The 16,440-nt window shown below is 45.2% G+C and overlaps 1 protein-coding gene across 9 annotated transcripts in view; it reads left to right on the forward strand.

Moving 5' to 3' along the window:
* myh10 (myosin, heavy chain 10, non-muscle) overlaps positions 1–16,364 on the forward strand; it is a 58,167-nt gene extending 41,803 nt beyond the window's left edge. For all 9 annotated transcript variants that reach the window (XM_086211147.1, XM_086211151.1, XM_086211149.1 and 6 more), the window contains 25 exons: positions 45–114; positions 776–936; positions 2,006–2,114; positions 2,695–2,826; positions 3,004–3,210; positions 3,604–3,741; positions 4,039–4,162; positions 4,384–4,555; positions 7,586–7,798; positions 7,873–8,017; positions 8,180–8,386; positions 8,501–8,605; positions 9,371–9,523; positions 10,076–10,324; positions 10,408–10,620; positions 10,808–11,020; positions 11,140–11,301; positions 11,390–11,518; positions 11,599–11,687; positions 11,864–11,987; positions 12,177–12,266; positions 12,429–12,547; positions 12,791–12,899; positions 12,987–13,159; positions 13,630–16,364. In XM_086211147.1, coding sequence (XP_086067273.1) covers positions 45–114; positions 776–936; positions 2,006–2,114; positions 2,695–2,826; positions 3,004–3,210; positions 3,604–3,741; positions 4,039–4,162; positions 4,384–4,555; positions 7,586–7,798; positions 7,873–8,017; positions 8,180–8,386; positions 8,501–8,605; positions 9,371–9,523; positions 10,076–10,324; positions 10,408–10,620; positions 10,808–11,020; positions 11,140–11,301; positions 11,390–11,518; positions 11,599–11,687; positions 11,864–11,987; positions 12,177–12,266; positions 12,429–12,547; positions 12,791–12,899; positions 12,987–13,159; positions 13,630–13,777 — 3,754 coding nt within the window. In that variant the 3' untranslated portion in view covers positions 13,778–16,364. The remainder of the gene's footprint in view (positions 1–44; positions 115–775; positions 937–2,005; positions 2,115–2,694; positions 2,827–3,003; positions 3,211–3,603; positions 3,742–4,038; positions 4,163–4,383; positions 4,556–7,585; positions 7,799–7,872; positions 8,018–8,179; positions 8,387–8,500; positions 8,606–9,370; positions 9,524–10,075; positions 10,325–10,407; positions 10,621–10,807; positions 11,021–11,139; positions 11,302–11,389; positions 11,519–11,598; positions 11,688–11,863; positions 11,988–12,176; positions 12,267–12,428; positions 12,548–12,790; positions 12,900–12,986; positions 13,160–13,629) is intronic.
* Positions 16,365–16,440: the final 76 nt, after the last annotated feature.

Genomic DNA, 16,440 nt, shown 5'->3' on the forward strand with positions numbered 1-16,440 from the left:
AGACGCAATAGGTTGGCTACATTTTTGTCCTTTTTTTGTGGCAGATATGAGATTCTGACCCCCAACGCCATCCCCAAGGGCTTCATGGATGGGAAACAAGCTTGTGAGAGAATGGTAATGTAACAGCACAACTCAAATACAGAAATCAGAGGTGCACAAAGACATTTATAAGTAGACAAAGGTCTGTTTATTAAGGTCAGTCAGACTTTTGAATTAATGGAATATTCTTAACTAGGGGTTACAGAAGCCAAAGTCTCACTGGCAGTTTGTCCGTTAGCAGGATTGCAAATACTACCTGGCCAATTTTCATGACAGTTGGGCCAAATCTTTATTCCAGATCCCCCCCCACTGACCTTTAAATAGCAAGATTTTGGACATTTTCATTTGTTTTCCAGGAATTATTATATGCTCCATTAAGAGACACATTCGGTCAAACGTATGAAAGTTTCGGAAATATATCAGACATTTATGATGTTTTTGGTTAGTGATGGACATGCAGGAGAAGAGGTGAGATCTGCGCTCTCCACATAGATTCCTCGTTCTAATGTCTGTCTTGATCCCTGAGGGTGGCAGTGAAGAGCTGCATAGTTAATGAATCAAGGCACTAGACGAGTGTGGGAGGATGAGCGGGTATTCCTCACTCCGCTCCTCTTTGAGTTGCAGATTTCCACATTAAAATTACTTTTACTGATTTGACATTTCAAATGAAATCAAAATGCAAATGTTGACTACCTTCCCTCCAGTAAATCTTTCCATCCGTCTCCTTCTCGTTTAGATTCAAGCCCTGGAGCTGGATCCCAACCTGTTCCGCATTGGTCAGAGTAAGATCTTCTTCAGAACCGGTGTTCTGGCTCACTTGGAGGAGGAGCGAGATCTGAAGATCACTGACATCATCATCTACTTCCAGTCTGTGTGCCGTGGATACCTGGCACGCAAGTGAGTGTCGCAGTCATGCAAATGAGTGCATCAACACTTGCAGAGTGAAGTTAGGGCTTGATTATTTTTTGATGAGTTTAGTTGAAGTTAGTTTATTGATTAATATTGGTTTAGTAAGTGATACTCCAGTACACTGTATCTTAGCATGATATACTGCACTCCACTGCAGCACTTAAAATACTTCTACTTTTGTTAAGACAGTATCTCAGGTATAAATAAAGCATCCAGATGGTTTTCAAGTTTAAATTAATTCGTCTTGTCAAGTCACAGAAGTAAACTTGAAGCTCCACCTGCTAGTTCCCGTTCTGTTTATACTGCAAACATTTGCTTTAACACTTCAATTAACTGCTGAAATTGACAAGAAATAAGTTTCAAAAATCTCACGTCCTAAACTGCAACACCTTGTTAGCACCAGAGAATAAAGCAGAATGATGAGGGGAAAGACAGTGGGGTGTTCGACTGCTGAAGACACATAATTACTCAGGTTGTGTTATTCACAGCTGATCTGGAGATCAGATATGGAAACAGATGTACATCGTTGATCCTAGGAGCTAAGTTGTTGGGGGCTTTTATGCCCCTGGTTGGGTCACCCAAGACAAACAGATTCTAGGGAATGGACCAGTAGCTCAAAAGACCCAAGTGACGATCAACAAAGTTTGATCGAGTTTTCGCTCACCTGGACGTGGGTCACCTCAGAAAGAGTCTCAACTCCCATCTTTGGGAAAGTTTCTGAAATTAGTTTCCTCTGGAGGGTGGCTGGACTCTCCCTCAGAGACAGGGTGAGAAACTCTGCAATCCGGGAGGAGCTGGGAGTAGAGCCACTGCTCCCCCACATCGAGAGGAGTCAGATTAGGCAGCTTGGGCTTCTGGTCAAGTAGGAGGCCTCAGGGAAGACCCAGGACCCTTTGGAGAGACTATGTCTCTCAGCTGGCGTGGGAGCACCTTGGGATCCCCCTGAGGAGTTGGACGATGTAGCCTGGCAAGATGGATGGATGGATGGATGGATGGAAGAAGATGGATGGATGTATATTGTTGTGTGTGGAGTAAAAGCACCATGTCCCTCTCATAGGGCCTTTGCTAAGAAGCAGCAGCAGCTGAGCGCCCTGAAGGTTCTTCAGAGGAACTGTGCTGCTTACCTGAAGCTGCGACACTGGCAGTGGTGGAGGCTCTTCACCAAGGTGGGAACACTGATGACATATAGATCCATGTCTCCATTTATGATTGGCTTGTTTAACGTTTGTTTGTGTTTCAGAGGAAACACTTGTCAAAAAGCCCTTTATTCAAAACTTGATGCACATTTGTCGAATGATACATTAAAATAGGTAAATAGGCTTCATCGATACAGCGCCCTCTTTACTTTAGTGGTTGTCAAAACCCTTCAGAGGTGCTTCATTCACATTCAAGCACTGACAACAGAGGCTGCTGTGCAAGCTGCTCATCAGGAGCGATTGGGGGTTCTGTGTTTTCTTCAAGGACACTACAACATGATCTCTGGGGTCAAGGGATCAAACCAGTAACCCTCCACTTACTAGACAGCCCCTCCATACCATCCTTACCATACTGAGACCCATCTTCGCTGTCTGTAAGAGACTGAACTGATTTTAAGTTCAGAGCTACTTACAACCAAAATAAAACAAAACGCTTGCAACATCTACAATTGTATGACAAACATTAATGGTGGTATATGAAATAGAGCAAGTGCGTAATTATCAGGGTCAAGTGACACGTGTTTCTTTGTTTTTGTTTTTTCTATGTCAGGTGAAGCCTCTGCTGCAGGTCACCAGGCAGGAGGAGGAGATGCAAGCCAAAGATGAGGAGCTGGTGAAGGTGAAAGAGCGACAACTCAAGGTGGAGAATGAGCTGGTGGAGATGGAGAGGAAACACCAACAGGTACACTGAACTGTCATTTTAAAATAGGGCTAAGTTTGCGTACCTTTAACTGAGGTCAGATAAGTATTTCTAAGTCAGTAACTGTATTTACTGCGTTCTATCAAAGTTGTGTTACTGTTGATTCTTTGATCAACTGCGTAAGAAATAAGTCTTATACAAACTGTTCCCTCTAACCAGCTTGTAGAGGAGAAGAACATTCTAGCAGAGCAGCTCCAGGCGGAAACTGAACTGTTTGCAGAGGCCGAGGAGATGAGAGCTCGTTTAGCCTCCAGGAAACAAGAGTTGGAGGAGATCCTTCATGACCTGGAGTCTCGGGTGGAGGAAGAGGAGGAGAGGAACCAGAGCTTGCAGAACGAAAAGAAGAAGATGCAGTCACATATCCAGGTCTGTGTCTGTAACTATTTAGACCTTATTTTTACATTCACAAACCTCACACACACACACGCGTGCGTGCACACACACACACACACACACACACACACACACACATATATATATATATGTGGTATATGTATTGTGTATTCAATGCCTATTGAAACAGATTTTATTTTGTGTTGAAAATCTCCCGAGTCACAACTCTCTGTGTCTTCAGGTGATTGCATTTGTTGGGGGGTTTGTGATATGTAATACCAGCTTATTTAAACTGAGTCATAAATTTTAAGTGCTGCAAATATTTTGAAGCTGGTCTTTCAGCTGTCCATCAGTCACCCGTCAGACTTGAAGGTGACGGAGCTGGTCAGGTGCTGAATCTCTGTGTGTCCGTCTCCACCCTGGCAGGACCTGGAGGAGCAGCTGGACGAGGAGGAAGCTGCGAGACAAAAGCTGCAGCTGGACAAAGTGACAGCTGAGGCCAAGATCAAGAAATTAGAGGAAGACATTGTGCTGCTTGAAGACCAAAACTCCAAGTTTCTCAAGGTGAGTGAGTTCTACAGTCGGTGGAAATGATGTTGTGTCAAATACAGATTAGAAGAAGAATCTTGTAAATCTGGCTCGAATTGGAGTTCTATTCTTGTTTGATGGGCATATAATCCTCCTGTGATTTATTTTCCTCACTTATTGTTTTTCATTAAAACAAAACAACAAAAAATTGGTTTACCCAGATTTTCTGGTAACCTGATGTAATCCTCAGCAGTTTACTTGCTAATTAAGTCTTCACACTGTCTCACGGCCAAAAGACTCTTGTCTGAAGGACACTTTGATTTGCCCAAACAGGAGAAGAAGCTGCTGGAGGATCGCATCAATGAGGCGACTACCTTGTTGACAGAGGAGGAGGAGAAAGCAAAGAACCTCGGCAAGGTCAAGAACAAGCAGGAGATGATGATGGTGGACTTGGAGGGTAAGAGACTCTCAGCAGGATGCTGCGTGCATCACCACGGAAGAAGAATAGGGACAGTTTACAGTCCATGTACTTGTAAGATGTCAGAACAGTACTGGTTTAGATAATACTGGCTTTCAGCGTATTCCTATTTGTTTTATAATTATTGGCCATATTGGCGCGAGTGGTTTTAGCATTTTCATGAACTTTGTTTTTGAGCTATGTTGTGTGACCTCCTGTAGAGCGTTTGAAGAAGGAAGAGAAAACCCGCCAGGAGCTGGAGAAGGCTAAACGCAAACTGGACGCAGAGACAACTGACCTGCAGGACCAGATCGCTGAGCTCCAGACACAGATCGAAGAGCTGAAGATCCAACTGGCCAAAAAGGAGGAGGAGCTGCAGACTGCTTTGACCAGGTCAGCGCGCGCGCACACACACACACACACAAGGAGCACTGCACTAGTTAAGGCAGGCCTCGACGTGAAGCTCAGCTGAACCCTGCTGTATCAGCTGATTTCCTTCCACACACCTTGTCTGATGGTTGACCCTGAAATGATAACGCAGTCATTAGCTATTCACACTCATGCCAGTGGAAGGTCGGTTGGGGTCTTTTAATCCGCAAAACACTGCTGGAGTTTGACAGGAAAAAGTGTTGCAGTACTCTACTAGACAATTGTCAGATGTCAAAGACATGTATAACTGAACCCTTAATCGTCTCCACGCTGCTCGTCTGAAGTTATCCAAGCGTCCTGAAACTGCAACATGCCAAGTTGTTTAGGAAACCATCACCGCCATGTTATCACTGTCACAGCTGCCTCAAGCCCCTCCTGTAATGTGGAACCCAAAATATAATCCTGTTATTGCTGGTAGTAAACCAACAACACTGTGTAGTTTCTAACGGAGCCTAATTCATATTTTACCAAGCCAGAGTCTGCTGACACAAACCCTGCTACTGATGCAAATATGTCTCAGCTTCAAAACTGAAACCAAAACACAAGCGTCGTTGCACTCGGCTATAGTAATATCTCCTCTGTGCTTCTTTATAGTTTTTTTTCCCCTTAACAATAAAAAAGGATGAAATTGACTTCTACCAGGCTATAACATCAGAAATACCATTACTTGGAGGATTTGACAGCATGTGAAGTTGCAGTTTATGACGCTCCATGTTACAGATAAATACCAGTTGGCTCTCAAAAAGTTCACTTCCATTTATATTGCAAACTTTTGATTAAATCAAGAATGGTGTGTTGCTCCGCCTCATCATTATCATATAATAGAGCACATTTGGTGACAAGAAAAAGGAATAAATTCCCTCATCTGAACTATTTTGAATGTAAACTGGGATCAGAAAAGTGGTTCAGAACTTCTCTTGGTGGTGTCTGAAGGCGCATGGTACAACCACTCGAGCTGTTTCCATGACGACTGCCCTCTACTGATGTACAGCCGAGCCAATAGGAAGCCAAATATCGAGCGTCCTTTGTTACTCAGAGCAGCTGCGTGCCGTTCTTCATCAGCCATGGCAGCGGTTCAGCAGACGAACACATATTATCACAATGTTTCCTTCACTTCAACACTCACTGGTCCCAGCTGCAGTGTTTCCTGTCATCACTGGAGGACAGCTTTCATCCTCCACACACCCGTCTCTGATTACAGACAAACCGATTGTGATTGAAGCTCTCAGTTTGTTTCTTTCCAGATGAAGGAGTAAAAGAGCTGTGCTGAAAATGGCTGTCATTTCACAGTGGAGGAGAAAAAAAAAAAACAAGCCTTTTTTTATCATTAAAATATCTGTGTCTTTTCCGTCCTGGATGGGAAAAATACTGCAAGTTAAAGTAGGAAAAGACCTGTCGTATCGGGGCCTAATAAATCAAATGATTAAAAACACGTGTACTCGTTCTAAATAGAATTTCATTCTGATTTCTTCTGAAATTTCTCCTCTTCTGACCCAATTCTGGATTATTTACTTGAAGGAAAACATGTCATTGTGAGTAATGAGTGTAACATATTAGAGGAGGTTGGGGGGGGGGGGGGTTGGTTTGCTTCAGCCAGCATCAAAGTATTTTTCTTAATTCAGCTAACAAGTCTGACTTTCCCCACTGTGAAAAATCCTTCATAGCATGTTTGGTGTCATATTAAATCATTTTTCCAGCCTGATGAGGTAAACAGGCGGCGAGGTCATTTATCAGAGAGTCAGCTCCCATCGTTAGTTTCCTCCTCACACCAGCCAGCCGCTCTGACTACAGGGGTCGACGGTAAACGTCTGTCCGACCGATTTCACACACGCGAGTCATCAGCTTAGTCACAGCTCCACATCGTTTAGCTTCCATTACTCTTGATGGGCCTCATTATACACCCAGCAGCCGTCCTCGGATCAATGATGTCATCCTTGTTTGGGATGTTGGGACTTTAAATCAAAGTGGTTAGTGACTTTAATCAAAGCAGTCACTCATTACGGCAACGTGTGTTTAATTAGCAGATTTTTTACATAGATTAGGGGCGTCAGAAGGGTGTCGTTTCACTTCTCTTCTAGCAGCAAACACAGTTGTCTCTTTAACGTCCCTCGTCTGACCAACAACACACAAACGCACGTGCTCTCACACAGCTCGCTTGTCTTCAGCAGTGAACCAATCACCACACTGCCATTCTGTGTGCACCTCTGAACTCATTTCATTTGTAGAAATTGCATCACTGGCTCACCCTTGGTTTAATGGACTCATTATTTTAGACAAAAGTTTGAAATGACACCAACAAAATTATATCACTATGGGGGAAAGAAAACAGTTCTATTCTTGCTTTGCATGTATACGTGTGGCCTTAGGAAGGCCTTAGTAGGAAAAACAAATGTCCTTTTTGATTTCTACTCTAAAAATCAAATTTACAGCTAAAGAAGCTAAATGAAAAACCTTAAATTTGAAAAAGTTCAAGTTTCAGCTGAAAAAAAACACAGAGCGAAGCTGAATTATCAGTGAATGTTTTAAAAAAAATTCAAGTTCAAGTAGTTCAGGTTTATGCAAACAAAACAAATAAAGAAGCGCTGACATTCAATTCCATCATCTATAAATATCTGAATTATTTCCAGGACAACAGGTTAAACAAAAACATCAGAAACTAACAATGACAATTTCCTTTAGCACAGTGTCACATGAGGTTTTGTCGGACAAACAGAGCAAACCCCCAAATAATAAAGTATAAATATTATCATTTTATTACTACAATGTAAGAAAAGAGATAACTTCTTATATTTAAGAGCCTCGCTTATCAAATGTTGACTACTTTTGCTTGGAAAATGGAAACTATTAATCATTATTTAGTTTCTTGCTGCAGAATTCTATGTTAATAGCCTAATTGACTAGTACTTGCATTTGTAAAACCAACACGGATGTTATTGTCATGTAACAGACGCACACGCACGCTGGCTAACACTGTGCTTGTGTGTCTCATGTCAGAGGAGACGAGGAGGCGGCCCAGAAGAATAACGCCCTGAAACAGGTCCGGGAGCTGCAGGCCCAGCTAGCTGAGCTCCAGGAGGATTTGGAGTCAGAGAAGATTTGTCGAAGCAAAGCTGAAAAACTGAAGAGGGACCTGAGTGAGGAGCTGGAGGCTCTGAAGACGGAGCTGGAGGACACGCTGGACACCACCGCTGCCCAGCAGGAACTCAGGTTTGAAATGTTTGAGATAATCAGTTGTGTTTGAAGAATGTGGCGTCCTCCTGACAGACATTGTTTGCATCCAGGACCAAGCGAGAACAAGAGGTGGCAGAGCTGAAGAAGGCCATCGACGAGGAAACCAAAAACCACGAGGCCCAGATCCAGGAAATGAGGCAGAGACACGGCATCGCGCTAGAGGAGCTGTCTGAACAGCTGGACCAGGCCAAGAGGGTGAGTGTGTCCTCACTGCCTTCACTCTAATGAGCTGCGCACTCCAGGTGTGTGATCAAGACACACATTTGAACATTTTATCACTGTATTTATGGTCTATATTCTAAGATTACACAGAAGAAACACATATCAAACCATAGCAGCTTGTTTTCTGTGGTGCAGTTCAAGGCCAACCTGGAAAAGAACAAGCTGAGTCTGGAGAACGACAACAAAGAGCTGAGCTGTGAGGTGAAGAGTCTGCAGCAGACCAGAACGGAGTCAGAACACAAGAGGAAGAAGCTGGAGGCTCAGCTGCAGGAGTTCATGGCCCGGGCCACCGAGGTGGAGAGGGCGAAAGGAGAGCTGACTGAACGCTCACACAAACTCCAGGTGCAGTGTCTCACCTGTGATTACTTTAGAAGCACAGTGATAATGGAGGTCATATTTTCACGGCATGCTGACTCATTGGTTTTCATCATCACTCCGTTCCGCTTCTTCTTTCAGATGGAGTTGGACAATGTGTCGGCCTTGTTGGAGGAGGCGGAGAAGAAGGGCATCAAACTGGCCAAAGACGCTGACAACCTGGGAAGCCAACTGCAAGACACACAAGTATGAAAGACGACAACAACACCTCCCTTTCTGCCACAACAAAGCCAGAAGTCGCGTGAGCTAGAGTCACAAAAGAATTCGGATTTGTTTCTGATGTTCAGTCTGGGAGCTGCGCTGTGAAGCTGCAGGCATCAGGGTCAGATTTGTAGTTGAAGGGTGATCCAGTGATCTGCTTTCAGAGAACTGAAGAGTAGCCAGTTAGTAGCAACGTTATTTTCAAACTTTTGACACGTCTTGACATCATAGTTTTACTTTGTTCCAATCACTCTCAAAACCCAAACTAGCCGTGGTTATGCGTGCCACACATCAGTGTGGACTTCTAGAAATAAGATTACGTTCAGGTGGTGATGCAGAAGTGATCTGGAGTGGAGGTGAAGTCAGACTGGGAGTGGAGTCCAACCAGTTGCCAGTTCTGTCTGAAATCCAGTTATTATCATGGTAACTGTTACACACCTTAATGCTATGCTGATAATACAAACACAAAACCAAATCAACAAAAAATATATTTTTGACCCCAAATGTTACTGATGTAATTCAGCCCAGATTAGGTTTGATGTGTTAAATCGATTTTCTTAGTGTAGAGTATCATCAGTGCTTGGCAGTGGAGCATTAAATGAAGAATAAGGAAAATGCAAAAGTCCCCGGATTTTATTTGGTTTTGTTTGATTTTTTTTGTGTGTGTTTTTAGAATTGTTTGGGTTTTTTGTTTTTTTTGGTGATCAATTAGGCCCTCACGTATAGTTGCCTTTGTTTTCTGGTGCGTAGGAGCTGCTGCAGGAGGAGACTCGGCAGAAGCTGAACCTGAGCAGCCGAGTCCGCCAGCTGGAGGAGGAAAAGAACACTTTACTGGAGCAGCAGGAGGAGGACGAGGAGGCGAGACGCAACCTGGAGAAACAGCTGCAGACGGTCCAGGCTCAGGTACGAGGTGGTGCAGTGCTGGCTGTCACACTGAAAAGTTAGTCTTACATATACACACACACACACACACACACACATATATGTATGTATACGAGGCAGGAACACTTGTTGTTAGTTGTGTTGTGCAGAGCAGCTCAACCTTGCTGCAAATGAACGACCCCACGATGAAGCGAGAGGTGTGTTTCAATTTAACAAGGACATGTAAGCAGGATGCTGAATGTTGGGAGCAGCAGAGAGGTAAAGGCAAGTAAAGGGAAATGCACACAAGTAGATGAACTCACCATACATACTTTGTAAATTCCCATCATGTTAATCTCAGATTTATGCCTCTTTAAGAGAGATTATAGTGATCCTGAGTTAATGCTCTTTCAGATCCAGCATGACACTGATAAATGCCCTTTAAGTACAAAAATGTTTTGAAGTTCTTTTCAGTTTCCCTTAAAATGGCTGGTTTTATTTTAAACAACCTCTCGTATGATTATTCTGCTCCTGCACCTCAAGAACAACTATCAAAATAACCTTGAGTGTTTCACAATAAAATCCCTCCTGTAGCTGTTTGAGACAAAGAAGAAGCTGGAGGAGGATGTGGGAGCGATGGAGGGGCTGGAGGAGGTGAAGAGGAAACTCCAGAAGGACATGGAGTTGACCAGCCAGCGTCTGGAGGAGAAAGCCATGTCCATGGACAAGATGGAGAAGACCAAGAACCGCCTGCAGCAGGAGCTGGATGACCTGATGGTGGACCTGGACCACCAGAGACAGATCGTCTCAAACCTGGAGAAGAAGCAGAAGAAGTTTGACCAGGTACGACATAATGTCCCAAAACAGTTTCATGACTGTTTCTGCAAATTAGAATCAACAACATCTTGTTGCTTCATGTGTGACAGATGCTGGCTGAGGAAAAAACCATCTCTGCGCGTTATGCTGAGGAACGTGACAAAGCAGAGGCTGAGGCCAGAGAGAAGGAGACCAAGGCTCTGTCCATGGCCAGAGCTCTGGAGGAGGCTCTGGAGGCCAAGGAGGAGCTGGAGAGGTTTAACAAGCAGCTCCGAGCTGAGATGGAGGACCTGATGAGCTCGAAGGACGACGTAGGGAAAAACGTGAGTGACCTTTGACGCATGAATCCCTGTTGTTTACTATATTGAAGCTGTATTTGCGTTTATTTAACGTTTGTCTGGCTGGCTGGTGTGGAGGCTTGCAAAGCCTCATGTATATAACAGTCTGTCCTGGAGACACTGATGGTTCCGCTCAGGTTGAGATAGTGACCCCTCCTGACTGCGCCTGCAGGTCCATGAACTGGAGAAGTCCAAACGCACTCTGGAGCAACAGGTGGAGGAGATGCGAACTCAGCTGGAGGAGCTGGAGGACGAGCTGCAGGCCACCGAGGACGCCAAACTGCGTCTGGAGGTCAACATGCAGGCCATGAAGGCCCAGTTTGACAGAGACCTGCAGGCCAGAGACGAGCAGGGCGATGAGAAGAAGAGGGCGCTGGTCAAACAGGTAGCAGGCCCGCATTACTTTGTCTTCAACTACAAACCTGCTGTGACACAGGTTTGCAATCCTTTTCAGAAAAAAAGCATGTTTATCCTGATGTGCTGTGGGTTGCTTGTACTCATAAGGTTCGTGAAATGGAGGCAGAATTGGAGGATGAAAGGAAACAGAGAACGCTGTCTGTGGCTGCCAAGAAGAAGCTGGAGATGGACCTGAACGAGCTGGAGGGACAGATCGAAGCAGCCAACAAAGGCAGGGACGAGGCCATCAAACAGCTCCGAAAACTACAGGTATACACACATACACACACACACACGTATGTGGAGAAGTGTGAAATTGTTCCACCTTGTCCGCCTCCTAAAATGTGTGCTCCTGCAGGCTCAGATGAAGGACTATCAGAGGGAGCTGGAGGAGGCCCGAGCCTCCAGGGACGAGATCTTCACACAGTCCAAAGAAAACGAGAAGAAACTCAAGAGTCTGGAGGCTGAAATCCTGCAGCTACAGGAGGTAGACTCGTGACCCGTAGAGATCAGCTTACCGTCCGGCGTGTGCTGTCTTTGACTCATGAGCGATGTGTGTGTTTGCAGGACCACGCAGCGTCAGAGAGAGCCCGCCGACACGCTGAGCAGGAGAGGGATGAGCTGGCTGATGAGATCTCCAACAGTGCCTCTGGAAAGTCAGTGTCACCGTGTGGTTGTTCTGCTTGTCGTCCTCTTGTAGACGACGAAAGTATATTGTAGTGAGAACTGAAGTTATAGGCGTGTGTGTGTGTGTGAGAGAGAGAGAGAGAGAGTATGTGTGTGGTGAAGTATCAGTCAGCATGAGACCTGTAACAGAAACCTTGTGTGTCAGGTCGTCTCTGCTGGAGGAGAAAAGGAGGCTGGAGGCTCGTATCAGCCAGCTGGAGGAGGAGCTGGAGGAAGAGCAGGGTAACATGGAGCTGCTCAACGACCGCTTCAGGAAGTCCAACCTGCAGGTAGAGCGACGATCGTCTCCACCGACATTCATCCTCGTCAGCATCGACTAACGCTGTCACACACACGCTAGACAAATGAAAGCCAGCCGTTCATTATTTTACGTGCGTTCAAGTGTCCATGTGTGTGAACCTGTCCTTCTGTCACCACCCCCCACACCGCCACCCCCCACCCACGCACACCCCTTTCAGGTGGACAGCTTGAACACAGAGCTGGCTGGAGAACGCAGCGCTGCTCAGAAGAGCGAGAATGCACGACAGCAGATGGAACGGCAGAACAAGGTCTGGAGAACTTGAGAATCCACACTGATAAAGTTTCTTTTCAGTTTGATCCAAACTTACAGGCGCAGAAAGACTAGCGCGCTGGTTTTGACGCGTACGTTCTCTCCATAATGTTTGAGGTTTCTGAGTTAGCATCCCCACGTTTTTTTATTCCAAATACAGGAACTGAAAGCTAAGCTAGCAGAGCTGGAGGGGGCCGTCAAGTCCAAGTTTAAGGCTTCCATCACCGCCCTGGAGGCCAAGATCTTGCAGCTGGAGGAGCAGCTGGAGCAGGAAGCCAAGTGAGTGTTCACACTGACGAGTTTCCTGTCTGTCTGAAGACATAAGGACCTGGCACGAGTATCACAGTCGTAAGCGGAGGAGTGAAGATGCAGCCCTGGGGATGAGGGCAGGGGAGTACCCAGAGCAGAACGAAGTACATCAGTTTTAGCTTAGACACTGATGGCACTATTGAGAGAGGTTTAGAACTTTTAATTACATCAAGAAGAAGAAATCATCGAGCTGGTGTGTGTGTCCTGCCGCAGGGAGAGAGGAGCTGCCAACAAAATCGTCCGTCGTACGGAGAAGAAACTGAAGGAGGTGATGATGCAGGTGGAGGATGAGCGTCGCCATGGCGATCAGTTCAAGGAGCAGGTGAGAAGAGTGACGGGGTGGGGGGGGGGGGGGGTTGTTCTTCTCCTGGTCTGACTCAGCCTCTCTGTCTGCTCACCCTCGTGCCAGATGGAAAAAGCCAACTCTCGCATGAAGCAGCTGAAGCGTCAGCTGGAGGAGGCGGAGGAGGAGGCCACCAGGGCCAATGCCTCCCGCAGGAAGCTGCAGAGGGAGCTGGATGACGCCACTGAAGCCAGCGAAGGCCTCAGCAGGGAGGTCAACTCCCTCAAGAACCGCCTCAGGTAGGAGGAGCCAGACGACAGGAAGCGGAACAGGACAAGAAATATGTTTGGAGCCAAGTTAGCTGGTGATCTTCTAGACACACAAAGTACTGAGAGAGTTTCTCTCTGCTTGTGTCTTGTAAGGCTCTCAAGGCTCTAAACATGACACGAGGCGATGATTAGCTTAGCACAGAAGCTAGCAATAGCAACCTAAAGGACTCTAACTCCAGCTCAGTGTTCGAGACAGCACACAGGAAATCTAACAGTGACATTTTTGGGTTAATGAACTGCTCTTCCCGTGAAAATATTCTCGTTGTGAGCTGCAGATGTGCTGGAAGGCAGACGATGCTCCTCCCTGTTTACCTTCTGTATGCTAAGCTGAGCTAATGGCTGCTCAAACGCAAATGTAGACAGAAAACACTTCCAGTTTCTCTCTATGTTCTTCAAAGTAAAGGCAGCAGAGTTTTAAGGGGTTCTTGTGTTCCGAGCAGGCGCGGGGGTCCCGTCAGCAGCTTCTCCTCCAGTCGATCGGGTCGTCGCAACCTCAATCTGGACGGCGCCTCCGTTGACCTGTCAGACGACGATGCCGACAGCCGCACCAGTGACTTCAACGAAACACAAACCCCCAACGTGGAGTAAACACCAACACCTTCTCATCCTCCCACTCCGTCACCACCACCTCCCCCACCTCACCTCACCTCATCTGTGATGTGTTCCTCTGCGTCTTTATCCATTTCCAACCACTGACTCTGACAGAAGACTGGAGCGGAGCGGCGGTCGTCACGTCTCTGCTGCTCTTCTATCGGTCAGCGCTGCAGGGAAACTCCACCTCCCTCTCCTGAAGTGAAGCCTCCTCCGGTTCCAGAGAGTCATGAGGGCAACAGAACAATTCTGCCTTACTCTGTTCACCCCGGCAAGCTGCTAGTCCCAACTCAGCGTCATAACCCCCCACCCATCAGGCCTGGCGCTCTCTGCTCCGCTTTTTGACAAAGTATGCATACTGTAGGTACAAAGTGCTTTTAATCCATATGAAACTGTGTGTGTGTGTGTGTGTGTGTGTGTGTGTGTGTGTGTGTGTGTGTGTGTGTGTGTGTGTGTGTGCGCGTGTGTGTGTGTGTGTGAATGCGGGCGACATAGGTGGAGGCACACATCAAGTATGTAACCGAAATGAACTCCAAACTGGAAATGCAGGACTACAAGGTCTTTCACTCTGGTGTTGTTGCAAATATTTCCAAACCTGACACCCACACACTCATCCTTCCAAAGTTACACAACTTCAGAACCCCCACCACCCCCACCCAACCCAGAGCTAAAGGTCAAAGTTCTACAGGAACATCTCGAGACATGACACACAAACGACATGGACTCTGAATTGAAAAAGCAAATTACTGTGAAGAAAAAGATAAAAGTATTTTATTTTCTCTGTTGCTTCATCTCAGTATGTAGTGAAGGAAAGTTGAAAGTCCTGTAAGATGGATCAGAGGATGCAGAGATGCTGGAAAAATGCAAAAAAGAAAACTGCACAAAGGATTTCAAACTGGAAGTCAGATTTAAAAAAAATAAATAAATACAAATCTGTTGGCGAAAAAAGCCACAGCTGCAGATCGGACAACTTCACTGCGTTTTAGCATCGAGCCCCATTTTGTTACTCATTCATTAAAAAGTAGTCGAGTCACAGAGAGGGTGAATTCTGTCAGCTGCTAAAAAAGACAAAAAATCCTGTGCGTTTCCTGTAAATCAAATTTAAGCTGAAAAACGATGCAACATATTAATGACACGTCATTTTTTATTTCCTCACCGATGTCTCTGTCATTTGTGGAAAGGAACATCTCACCAAAGAGGCTGTGGAAGCTTTTGATGACATCACATTTCATTCAGTAGCGGATGCAGTTGTCAAGGAAACAGAATTCCTTATCTTCCGGAGCACTCAAAGGACTTTTATCCATGCTGAAGTTAAAAGAATGAATTCAACAAATACCTTCAGACAAAGTGAATCACTCGTGACTCGTACGGTTCACACATGATGATGAGGAACAAACCGGGGCCGGTTGGTGCCACGATTCAACCAGTCAGAGCCGGATTCAGAAAAAAACTACATGTAACACTCGGTATTTCTTTTTGTTTGTCTTTCAAGTTCCTTTAATAGTATTTTAGCAACATGAATGAAGGTTGCGCTCGAAGTGCAGCAGCAGCTCGGAAACCACTATGAGGGTCAGGTGTCCATCTCCTGCACTTTGATGATAGACATGCAGATTAAAGATGGCCGACTCCCCCAACACTTCAACAGTATGTTTCTTTAAAAGTGCCTTAGACACTAAATAAGAACATAAGTGGACAAGGATTTAAATCCAGATGTGAACCCCCGCTGAGTTGAAACCCAGACGATACACTACACTTGTTTTTCTTTGTGTTTTGCTGTGCTTCATATCATATCTGACGTGTACCTCGATTGTTCACAACAAGCTCCTGGCGGTTCAGAATCAGTATTAAGTTCAACTACACAGAAGAAGAAGAGGAGCCTCCTCAGCCCCACTTCCCAAAATACTTCTACCAGACCACGTCTGAGTACTGGGGTTAGTTTGGGAGATGACGCTGGGGATTTCATTTGGTTGGAAGCTTTAACATTCACAAGTAGTTAACTCATTTGTCTTTTTATTATTATAATTATTATTATAATTATTATTATTATTATTATTATCCAGCTGGCTGTTGACAACCAGGCACTCAACTGCAAATACTCCCATCTTGTATACCTGTATTTCTAGACGGTAATATTTGTTTGTTTTTGTAAAAGGAAAAAAATAAAGCATTCATTGTAGCTGTGACGCTGTTGCGGGTTCTTTTTGGGGTCTCTGCCTCGTCTCAGCTGAAAAAGTCATAAATCACACCTCTGGTTAGCTGGTGTGAGGATGTTCTGATGGACCAGTACGAGTACTGATCCGCGACGACATACTACCAATCGTCTGAGTGTGATGTCACCATTGCTGGATGATCTGACTCATCCAGAGTAATGACACCATAAATTTAAAACATTAAAAACTAACATTCAGTAGGTGCAAAAGTTAAAAGCGGCATAAAAACTAGAATGAATTAAAAACAATTGCATCATTGAATCATTAAAACATCACATCACGCTAATGATTAGTAGGATTTAAATGCAGCTTCAAACTTCAGAAGCCCAAACATTGATGTTGACTGGAGGAAGAGGATTGTGGGTAGCTGAGTTCATTAAACTGGACTTTGCAAGCTAAATGAAACATGAATAGTTTGTACATTTTAAGGACGCAGGATAGCATCGGTCA

Source organism: Aulostomus chinensis, chromosome 8, assembly GCF_037954235.1.
Source record: "Aulostomus chinensis isolate RoL2024-O1b breed Wild chromosome 8, RoL_Achi_v1.0, whole genome shotgun sequence".
Lineage (NCBI taxonomy): Eukaryota > Metazoa > Chordata > Actinopteri > Syngnathiformes > Aulostomidae > Aulostomus > Aulostomus chinensis.